This window comes from Nasonia vitripennis, chromosome 5 (assembly GCF_009193385.2).
Source record: "Nasonia vitripennis strain AsymCx chromosome 5, Nvit_psr_1.1, whole genome shotgun sequence".
In the NCBI taxonomy this organism is placed as follows: domain Eukaryota; kingdom Metazoa; phylum Arthropoda; class Insecta; order Hymenoptera; family Pteromalidae; genus Nasonia; species Nasonia vitripennis.
The window spans coordinates 12,035,033-12,046,645 of record NC_045761.1 but is presented as its reverse complement, the minus strand read 5'-3'; the positions used below and the strand labels follow the sequence as shown (position 1 = coordinate 12,046,645).

Here is an 11,613-nt window from a genome sequence, read left to right as displayed (position 1 = left end):
CTGGAAATTTTCACACGCGAGTTACGTTTATAATATTCTCAATTTTCGCTGCGAGTAAATTTCCCTTCTCTCCGTATAATATTACGTACCTTGCGCCTCTTGGTCTTGCGTGGCAAACAGCAGGAATTACCGCAGCTGCCCCAACACTTAGCGAGCTTTACGGGTCTTCGGCTCCGACATCCATTCGCGGTGTAGAACTCGCGAATGTGCTCTTTTCTGCAGGTCGGTGCTGCTCGTGCAGAAAAATCGTCGCGAAATTAAATAAAAGGCAGGCGATTATGTCTTACAAAATAAAGGGAATGTAATTGACGCGGTACCTTTCTCGCAGTAGCGTCCTTGCCAGCCGATTTGGCATTTGCAGGTGTAGCCAGTTCCGAAGGGCGCGGGCTCGCATGTCGAGCCCTTTTTGCACTCGTGTCTCATGCACGGGTCGATATTACTTGAACTGGATAATACTGCGAAATCTAATAAGCGAAATTTACATTTTATTGCATTAAACGGAAATATGGTTATTATACGGCGCTCTGGAACTCGCTGTTTGCTCGGGGAATTAAAAAGGTCCTATGCATTACCATGAAACAACACATGAATGGCACGACGTCGGAATACAAATGATTTCCGCTCCGATTGTCCGTATGAATAATATAATAAATTATTTAAACGAATAAAGAGGTTAAATATCGGAATACGTGAAATTGCGCTTTTCACGTCCCATTTCCCGAGCAAACAGATTTACGCAAATAAAGCCCTTGCGTACCGGAATGTTCGTGGACGTGCTGTTGCTGTTGCTGCTGCGGCACCACCACCTGATCAGCATTGTCGACTTGCATGTTGTCAGTAACGTCGGTGGCCTTGTTGGCCTCGTCAGCTTCCTCGTCGTCGGTGCCGCAGCCCGGCGTCACGCCGTTCATTTTCGCTGCGTTGCTGAAGTCGACCAGTTTGTGATTTATCCACATTTCCGAAATGCAACCTGCAACACGTAGGCACAGACGACAAGGTGTCAGTATGCGGTCCCGCCTTCTACGCGACGAGCCTTTTCTCGCGCGCGCGCGCGCGCTCGGGATTCCTCCGATGACTGACGTCTGCTCGTCGGATTCCACCTTGCGCAGCCGGCCGCAGTTTTTGCACGCGGGATTAAAAAATGCACGGGTTGTTTATTGCGACGATAAAACCGCTCGAACAAAACAAGTCCATTAAACAGGGGGGGGGGGGGGCAAGAGTCGTGTATAGAACCGCGAGAGAGGCAGAGAAAAAACTCGCGCAGCAATAACCGTAGCTTTCGCAGAAAATTTCACAGCCAGTACGAGCCCGCGGCCGGCCATTAATACTTAATCCCGCTTCTCTAATCGCGGAGAATAACAGCAGTCGTGCTGCTCCTACACGGTACCCTCTCGTCCATACTTAATAAAGCTCCCGGCTCATGAATATCTCGCGGCGCGCGTTCCCGCGGAGAAAAAAAAGATGAAGCGCGGATGAGCACAGGACGATTGTTTATACATCTTAATAAAAGCTCAGCGCGCCGAGTGCGTGCGTACACACGCGGTAATAAATTCAATCAGGCATCGCGCTTGGTGCGAGGCTTTATAACGAGCTCTCGCTGCCGAGAAAGTCAATATCATCGCTCTGTCGGCGGCAGCGGCGGCTGGGACGGGGAGTAGTAGTAGAGGTGCGGCGGCTGCTGCGAAGGGATGTGGAAGAGTATATAGTAGTGAGAGTAGCGAGAGAGAGAGAGAGAGAGAGAGAGACTCACCCCGAAAGCTCGTAATGTTCCGCAAATGGAATTCGGTGAAGGCGACATTGGCAGTCTCCGTGGCAACGCCCCCTATGTACATGGGCTTGGTGAGCTTGAGATACTCCTTGGGCCCTTCGTTGATGATGCTGCGGGCCGCGCCCCGGTCGATCCTCATGGTGAAGTTCTTCTTGACGGCGATGAGCTCGGCCATGTGGGGCTTGCCGTCCGACACCTGCTCGTAGCTGTACATCGTCGAGGTCGGATAATTGCCGACGTCGTACGAGACGCGCACGCGACCGTTGAACAGCTCGACGGCCAAGTGCTCGCCGCTCTGCCCATCATAAAGCAGTACTCCGTTCTCCTGGCTCGTTGTAAAAATAATCGTCACGTTTGCCTCGGGCCGTGTGCGAAGTGGCTCTAACTCGACCAGCGAGTTGTTATCGGTAAAGCTCAGACTCGTCATGTACTCACACCTCTTGCCTGCAACGAAACGAACACACAAGATACGTCACTCACGTCCCATATCCCGAAAACTTTCCTCCTCCCCCCCCCCCCGCCGTATCGTTAGAGTCAATTTTTCCGCTGTGCTGGTATACGGCGAACTTTCGACGCGAGACCAGAGTCCGGTTTAGCGGAGGGCTTCTTCAATTTTATTACACGCGCGCGCGGCCATCCTTCTCGCGTTCTGCCAAGTCATAGATAATTATCATACGCGGAGAGCTTCGGCGAACCGCGCGTTTTGCATAATAATGCAGAGAGCCACTCGAAATCCCCTTAAATCTCGCCGAAGAGCCCACTTCGAGAATTCTGCTCGCGCGCTCCCTCCTGGTAATGGGAACGAGGTAGTAAGGAAAAAAACGAGCCGAAAAGTAATTAACCAGCGATGCATGCGGAATTCATTCGGCGCTTTGGAAGATTCAATCGATACCCATGTAGTATAGGAAGTTTAAGCCAGGAAAATCCAGCACTCACCAGTGTAACCAGGATGGCACTGGCACAAGTAATCCGCTCCAGATCCCGGCGATGGTAGGAAACAAGCACCATGTTGGCAGTCATGATGAGCACACGGACTAGTTTGAGGGTATAGTAAGGCAGTTGATGGTGCAACTTCGCAGTACCTCCCTGTATAATCTGGTGCACACTTACACTCGTAATTGTTTATGCCATCGATGCAGGTAGCACCATTCTGAAAAATCGAAAAGCCAATGCTCTTATCTGCACATATTGAAAAGCCCTCGGATATCTGAATGAATAGTCTGCGTGAGCGCTATAACTCGCGCTTTTATTAACCTGCGTGCAGCGGCTGATCCGCAGCCGCTCAAAGGAAACCACTCTCGGCTCTCTCTCTCTCTCTCTCTCTATCAAAAGCGACTTAATTCTATTTTTCAATCAGATTACGATGAAAATTCTGACCCCTTTTACGAGCTTACGCGTCGGCTCTCTTTTTCTCGCGCGAGCACGAGAGAGAGAGAGAGAGAGAGAGAGAGAGAGAGAGAAAGATACATACACACACAGGTCGCGGATTAATCTGCTCTCTGTACACCGCGAGCCGTTGTGACCTCAATCTTCTACCGCTATCACACACGGAGGCCCTCTAATAGATTTAATGGCAAATCTCCCAATGCTCTCTCTGCCGGCTCTGCTTCCTCTTCTTTTTTTTCCAAGCCGACTTTACGTGTTAAAGTTCGGCGGGACTCGCGAAAGTAGCTTACGTCACGTGAGAGCGGATCTGGCTCGCGCGCGCGAAAAATTCGACTTTTACGAGTTGAAAAAATAAGCGGCCCGATCGAGCGTCGCGATTTCGCGTATACCGCCCGCGAGGTAAATTCGTTAGCGGCTTTATGCAAGCCAAGCGAAGCTGGACTTTTGTTCTTGCGCTGAATTATTTACGAGAGCCGCACCGCAGCGCGCCTCTATAAATGTACGCGAGATTGTCAATACAACGCGGCACGTAGCAGCCGAATATAACGAGGTACTAGTATTGAAATACATTAATTCCACGAGCCGGAGCGCTTTCAAGAGGAATTTTTAACAAATTTTTAATAACCCCGAGAGCGATACACGTGTCTCGAACACAGGGCGAGCGTTTCGATATTCAAATTGTTAAAAGCGCTTCCTTATATTGTTGAATATTCAGAGCCAGCGCGAGAATATCGCTTTTCTCGCGGTCGATCGCACCCAGGTGATTTCATTATGAAATCGCCGTATGGGTAAATAGAACGAACAATATTATCGCCCCGAGATCCGGGAAGGAAGGTCCGATAAACGTCGTATCGCATCATCGATTGCTCATCGCGTAGATGCCTGTTGACACTCTCTCACGCGTCGTCACTCGCGTACAACAAAGGATGAGTTATAGAGAGAGATAGAGAGAGAGAGAGAGAGAGAGAGAGAGAGAGAGAGAGAGAGAGAGCGCAGGTATATAAAGATAGTATCGTGTACGACAGCTCACCTGGCACAGATTATTATCGCAGTCATCCAGGTTGTCAGTGCAATTGGCACCGGCGAAACCGCTTGGGCATTCGCAGCTATAGTGGCTCTGGTGGTCGACGCATCGGCCTCCGTTTTTGCAAGGATTGTGTTCCTTTGTGCAAAAGGGTATTTTTGCCTCGCAGTGCTCGCCGGTAAATCCTGGTAGGCAGTCACATCGGTAGGACTCGACGAGGTCGACGCAGGTGGCATTGTTGACGCACTTGTGGTTCGCGCAGTCGTCGACGTTGTTCTCGCATCTGAGTCCCTCGTATCCGGGTGCACAGTTGCAACTGCAGGAGAGGCAAAGAGAGAAACGTATTTTTCACCCCAACTTTTCCTTCTTTTTTCTCCCCCCTCTTGCCCGCGCCCAGTACTCTCTGCTACAGCCCGTCAATGAACTCGCGCTCGCGCAACAATTATCCGCAGCCTTTCGCATGCAGGGAGAGAATCGTTATACACCGCGCTCGCGCTTTTTTTCTCTCTCTTTTCGCCAGTCACTCCACAATATCTAGGTTACTAACGATCTTAATTGATCGCAACATTTCCGACACATTCCACCGCTGAGTAATTAGCGAATGGAAGTTTCACGCGAGCGCGTTGGATTTTACACCAGAGTCCGCTGTTGAAGAATTTGTAATTCGTTTTAATCAACGTCAGCCAAAGTCATTTTGCTCTGCGGCTTCATTCAAGGCGCCGGCTTATTAAAATGTTAGCTCGCACGCGCATTGTAAGCAGAAATACACCAAAGCTCTACGTATACATTATTATTTAGTAAAGATAAAGCTGAAATAAAGAAACGTGTTATTGTGCGAGCGGAAGCGAGAGCAAACTTTTGCGAAACCCCTTCGAGCGGAGTTGATGAAGAAAGAGAGAAATCAAACTAACTAGATTCATTGAGCTTGAGCCGTGGAAAAAAGAACGCAAGCGGCAGCAGCTATCTTAAAAAAAAATCCAATTTGCCATCTAATTTGCACCGATTAATAAGGTAAACTAAAAGCAGCAAACTTTCAGCAGCTCGCGTTCAATCAACACGCTATGAGAAAGATAGACCGAGAGCGTTTGAAAGTTGAAAGAAAATCCTCCCAAGTGTATTAATCGAGAGCGAGAGCGAAAGTTCTTAATAACGTCGAGAGACGTGTATAGAGAGTCGGGTTGGCGGGGAGTGAGAGGGAGACATAAAAATAAGAAGCTGCATCAGTCGTAATTCAACGTTTCGTGTGTATACTCGGAAAGTGTGCCGGGCCGTAGGCAGCGGCGGCTGCAACTCCGACGCAAAGATAAACCGAGCGCATTTAACTCGACGCGCGCGCGCGCGCGCGCGCCCGCGCACAAAGTAAAACATGTGCTGCAGAGCAGAGTAGCCCTCTTTGCTTTGAAATTTACACTCGGTATTTATTCATGGCTCATTATCGTAGCCCGGATCGCGGCCAAAAACAAATCGCCCCGATGCAAGTTACAAGTTGCACAAAAGAGAGGCCTTCTCTTATTAACATACACACAGGCGTGATATTGGTGAAAAATAAAAATGCGATGATGGTATAGTGATCGATGATTGATGAGGGAGTGAGTTTACGCATACAGATTAGTCTATGAAAAAAAAATCGAACGGCAGGCAAATTCAAATCACCTGAATCTTCCTTCCTCCAGTACTTTACAAGTTCCGGCGTTCCGGCAAGGATTTCCATAGCACGCGTCAATTTTATGTTGACACCGGTCCCCGTGATATCCTGGCGCGCATTTGCAACGAAACTGTTTGTGTGGTAGCGCCTCGCATAGTCCTCCGTTTTGGCAGGGCGTGGTATAGCACACGTTGCATTTCGCCAGTACCTCGGCTGGCTGTTGTTTGGCTGCGCGGAAGAAAGGTCTACGATTAATGAGAAATTTTAGTATTTAACGGACGGGGCCGCGCGTCGCTAGTAACAGTGACTAGTGGCAGTGGTGCTGATAGCAGTGCAACAAATTTTTCTTTGCAAAATAACACAAACATTTCGCTCACAAACCAGTAGAAGAATAAGAAGAAGAAGATTCTACTGCGTATGCATAACCAAATTTTCCTTCCTTCCTTCTTTTTTCTTTTGCTCTTTTGTGCCTGATTCTGCCCACGTATAGCAGTCGGTGTGCATAGGCAAACAAACCAAAAAAAAAAAAGAACAGCGAAACAATAACTACGCAGAGCCACAAAAAGAGAGTGAGTGAGAGAGCTAGTTCTTTTGCGAGGAGGACGTCGGTTTTCCCCGCGGCAGTTTCGCGCGCGACAGAAAGCCCATGGAAAACTCGCGAAACCAACTTCTGATTAGCGGCTTATTCAGAGCCCTAACTAGCACGCCGGCCTCTTTTTCATTCCGCTTCCCTCATCCGCGTCAAAACTCGGACTTCATCCTCCCGCTATACACACTTCAATACGCCGCTCTTTTTTAACGAACTCCCGCGAACTTTATGCGGAATGCAAGACACTTCTCCTTCTCCTCCTCCTCCTCGCAAAGAGTTGTTGACAAAAAATATAAAACACAGATAATACACGCTACGGCGCAGCCAGCGTGCATCAGCAGCAGCAGCAGCATAAAACTAGTGCGGGATGTCATCGGCGCGAACGCAGCCGTTTCCGCGAGCAATAACGCGGAGTGTTTTTATCGATTAGCGAATATATTCTCCCTTTTTCTTCGTACTTACAGTAAATACACGCGCGGAACGAGAGATTGTACGGCATGAATTACGGAGATTTTTCATTCATACCCGAGCGAACACGACGAGCTACATAACCGCGCGCGGATCGGGACAATGCTGAATCCAGCTCTTATGAAATCGTAAATCAATTACACCCGCGGCGGCGCGTAATGAAACTCTCCGACGCTGTTCTTTCATCAAATCGAATCCCGCGAACAGGTAGCCGCTGTAAATAACGACGCCGAAGAAATCACTCGGGCCGCATTGTGCGTTATACAGGTGCAGAAAAATTAAAACAAAGCTCGAAGAAACACGCGAAAAACAACAACGAGCCAATCTGCAGAGATAGCCGCTCCGCGTGTATAGGTCCTACATCATTCGCATCGACGCCGCAGTGGCAATAATTTTTCTCATTGTATAGTTCGCCGCCTCCCGGCGTGTCGCGCTTTATACTTCTCTCCTCGATTGATTTATCCGCGCGAGTGGCTCTTGTTTCGGTGGCGAAAAGCGCATTTATCGCGGCACACACAGAGATACACACGGCCGTTTTTCGCCGATTGATTTAAAGTGCTGAGAGAGAGAGAGAGAGAGAGAGAGAGAGAGAGAGAGAGAGAGAGAGTCCGTGTCGTGGTTTTCGCGAATCGATACAACATTTTCCGAGGGCAGTATATACACACACACACACACACACACAGGGCTAAATATTACGTACACGTGTGTACCTACATCGGCCGCCGCGAGAATCGCCCTTGCCACGCGATACGCGCGCGATTTCTGCATTATTAAGCAAGCCGTAATTTCGCGTTGCATAATTCACGCGCCCGCGCGCGATCCCCTTGATGTGTATAAGCAAGCTCGCGCTCGTAAACGTCGGCCGTTTGAGGAAACGGGAATTTATTTTTATGACGCCCTTTTTTTCTCTACCACTGCTACGCTATACTAGTCCCCGGCACAGGGCTAGTCTTTTCCGTTTTTTCGTCGGTCGAGTTGACTTTGTGCCAACCGCTCTCGCTCGTTCTCTCGGGCGACAATACACGCAGAGAGAGAGAGAGAGAGAGAGAGAGAGAGAGAGAGAGCGATGCTCTTTTTTTTCGGAGGACCGTGTTTTTATGTGCACGCGCGCTTCGCGGCTTACTTTTATTTTCCCCAACCGGGTTTTTTGCCTTAATTAGGCAAATCTCGCGCTTCGGCCCCGGGATTTCTTTACCGCCCAAGCGTCTGAGTAAATATCAGCGAACACGCGCCGAATTAGCGCCGAATTATAAACAGAGCTTTAAGCGCCCGCTCGCGCGGACGAAAATAAAGAGAAGCGAAAACGCAGCATTTTTCGAACGTAAAACTCGCGCGTTTGTTGTGTTCTGTGTGCGAGGGAGCGAGGGCTTTCGATTATATAGTCTACACTATACGGCGCGTTTTTTTTTCGGTCCCGGGACGACTTTGGCATTTCGCGCGATTATGGTTATGAGAAAAAGAATTTTATCGACGTGATTGCAGCAGCAGCAGCCCGCCATAAAGACCACCAGGCAGCCACAAAACCTTTTATGTACAGACCGAAAGAGAGGGAGACACTCGTCAGGGACGGATCGAACATTCGAAATCCAATATACGTACGAGAACGCACGCGTATATATACGCACATATATATTTCGAGCGACGGCTTTTACCGGCAATAAAACAATGTGTAAAGTGGCGGGTGTAAAAAAAAGGATTTGAATACACACTTAGTGGAGTGGAACAAAGTTATTTGCATTTTTTATTATTTTTGCTTGGGCTGCCGAGCGTTATCTTAAATAGTTCACCGCTCCGCGCGGCGTGAACGGTCAGCCATTCGAGATAAACTTTTATTTCTCTAACAGCCTGTGTGTGTGTGTGCGCGCGTTATAAACAGTCTGCGCACGTGAGAGGTGTAAATTCGAACAAAAAGAAAGAAACTCCTCCGCGGACGTTCGAATAAAAGCTCGCGCGCCATCCTGACAGAGTGCGAGAGCGTCCCAGTGCACCAAACAAACAAACAACCAACCAACCAAACAGCTCTAAAGATCCTCCTCTACCAGGAAGAGATAATAAAAAACAGACAAATACCAGTTTAAAAAGAAAAGGAAGCGCCGAAAAAGGTGATTAAGAGGAGGAAAAAAACTATGGAGAAAGAGAAGAAAGAAAGAGAGTGAGTGAGCGGAGGAGGGAAAGAGCGCGCGTGCGTGTGCGTCGGCGCGTAAGCAGCGCTGAAAATACAAAATCAAAAAACAGAGAGAGAGAGAGAGAGAGAGAGAGAGAGAAATAAAAAAATAAGAGTAAAAACATACTCCCTAAATTCCTTGCAGTAGTGAAATGCCCGAGTTTTTCCGGCGAATAAATCAGCCGTACGGCCTGGGCTTTTATTACTCCGCAGCGGCCGCAGCAGTTATAAAGCTAAAGCCCGCAAACGACTGCGTATATTGAGAGAAAGAGATGTCATACTGCAAGGAATTCGAATATCTACGCGAACGTGTGACAGCGAGAGAGCGGCCAAAACACCAAACAAAAATTAACCAGTCCAAACAAGAGTATATAGTGAGCTAGTGTACATGTACATAAATATCAACCATAATACTGCTGTTTACGTGTGTGCGTATTGTGTGGTATACGTATGTGTGTGTGGAGGAGAGAAAAAAACGATCTGTAGTTATAAAGTACTTGGTGCTTACTTTTGCATTGAAAGGAGCTGGCGGGCGTCGTCAGCAGCAGTTTATCCTTCATGGAGGCCGGCTCCGCGCAGCGCGCTATGCCCGGCTCCATGAAATCTCGCTTGACCCAATCGGCCAGCCAGCGCATATTGCAGTCGCAGTACAATGGATTCGAGCCGAGCGCACTATAAACAGGTTTACACATCGCTCGGTTAAACTGGTGTGTGTGTGTGCGCGCTTCGGCAGTATACTCGAGGAGAGGAGAGAGAGAGAGAGAGAGAGAGAAGGACAGGACCAAGAGGAGAGACAGAGCGCGCACAGCCGCTACATGCATATACGGGGCCAGGTCAAAGCGCCTATCGCGCATAATAATCCGCCGTATATAATGCAGGCGCGATGACTCGGAGCGAGGGAGGCTTATATGCGAGAAGGAGGCGGAGGAGGAGAATCAACTCCGATTGTCGCTACTTACACGTGTGTGACGGATTTTAGGTCCTCGAAGGCGCCCTCCGGTATCACCGATATGTCGTTCCCGTGCAGCGACCTGTAACAGCACGATTTCCTTGGCTCAGCGTTTGTGAATCAACAGATTAGCTTGGAAATTGAATTTCATGTTTCTGCTTCCGGAGACACGTTTTATATAAATCAAGCTCTTTTATGATTGACGTACAATCGAGCGAACGTGACGAATACGATTGCTTCTGAATAAATCAATATGGTTTAATTAATCTTCCCTCGAGAAGTCGGGCTACTTTATTTCTTGGAAAAGTTTACATTTATAATTGTATTTCACGCATTTATACGAAGGAAAGAATCGACCTTATTCAGGAATAAACTAATCTAGCGTGACCGGGCGTAATTCAATTACAGAACACTCTCGCGGAAGATCTATAATTAAAAAGCACTCTGGGGATCTATAAATGCGAGGTAGGAATTTCATCTGCTAAAATTATACGTTTATTGCAATCAATCATCCGGGGATTATTCAACAGCAATGAAACCAAACAAAAAAAAAAGAACGAGCGCGCGCGACTCATTCAAAGTCTACAGCTTCATTATTCAAGATCCATTAATCAAGTGCATGAAGCGCAAAATCAGAGTCACATACACACGGCTAATCAAGCAAGGTATAAATAATTCGCGTCTCGCGTCCGTCAGAGGAGTCGCGCTATACGTCTTATAGGTATACCCGCGGACACTTACAGTATGCGCAGGGACTTGAGACCGGCGAGAGCACCTCGTTGCACGCACTGCAGCTTATTGTAGCTGATGATCCTGCAAACAGATAAAAAGGCATTAGAGACACGCCGTCGTCGCCGCCGTGCGGTTATACGAGCGCGTAAGCGATTTCCCGCTCGCGCGCCGCATAATAACCCGCAGCGGCGCTCGAGCGCGTACATCGGCTTTAAGCCAGCGCCATAGCTACAGGTATACGTCGATAAGAGAGAAAGAGAAAGATAGCGAGTAAAGCCGCTACTTACAGATGTGCCAGTTTCGTAAGGTTCCTGAACGTGTCGTTCGATAGCATTCCAATCTGATTGTTGCTCAAGTCTCTGCAGATTCGATATATGCGGGGAGAGAAAGAACAGACGCATCGGTTAAAACGCTCGTCGATATACAATACACGGTGTATCTCTTTCCTCTCTCTCTGCTGATGCTGCTGCTGCTGCTGCGCGTTGCGCAATGGGAATTTCTTTATGCGCCTCCATGGTATTATATGAAAACGCGCGAACGATCGTTTTGGAATAATACCAAGTTTGCGCCGCGAGAATCGTAAAAAACCGTCGCTTTACCGCCGAGAGAGCGCCGTTTGCACAACTTTGCGGGCTTTCATTGGCTTTTAATCGCATCGATTGCCGCGCTAATTTTAAAGGCAATTATTCCGTTTCACTTATAGATTCCGCCTCCGACTCGGATCGGAGGTATAGGAATTTTACGGCTGATCGATAATTAGTCGATTCGATTATAATCGTTCGTACATGGCCCTGCTGAAATTTTTCGTGGCGATTATAAAGCCATATGCATAAATCAAATTTCTTCCAGCCTCTCGAACAGCCGCGCCGTGAATAAAACAATAATCCC

The 11,613-nt window shown here is 48.3% G+C and overlaps 1 protein-coding gene across 6 annotated transcripts in view; it reads right to left on the bottom strand.

Moving 5' to 3' along the window:
- LOC100124255 (protein slit) overlaps positions 1 to 11,613 on the bottom strand; it is an 80,325-nt gene that overhangs the window by 3,329 nt on the left and 65,383 nt on the right. For 5 of the 6 annotated variants that reach the window (XM_031932530.1, XM_031932531.1, XM_001608127.5 and 2 more), the window contains 11 exons: positions 11,013 to 11,084; positions 10,735 to 10,806; positions 10,004 to 10,075; positions 9,553 to 9,716; positions 5,832 to 6,051; positions 4,185 to 4,494; positions 2,705 to 2,918; positions 1,751 to 2,212; positions 758 to 970; positions 318 to 464; positions 90 to 229 (listed from right to left, as the gene is read on the bottom strand). In XM_031932530.1, coding sequence (XP_031788390.1) covers positions 90 to 229; positions 318 to 464; positions 758 to 970; positions 1,751 to 2,212; positions 2,705 to 2,918; positions 4,185 to 4,494; positions 5,832 to 6,051; positions 9,553 to 9,716; positions 10,004 to 10,075; positions 10,735 to 10,806; positions 11,013 to 11,084 — 2,086 coding nt within the window. The other variant, XM_031932533.1, reaches the window with a different exon arrangement.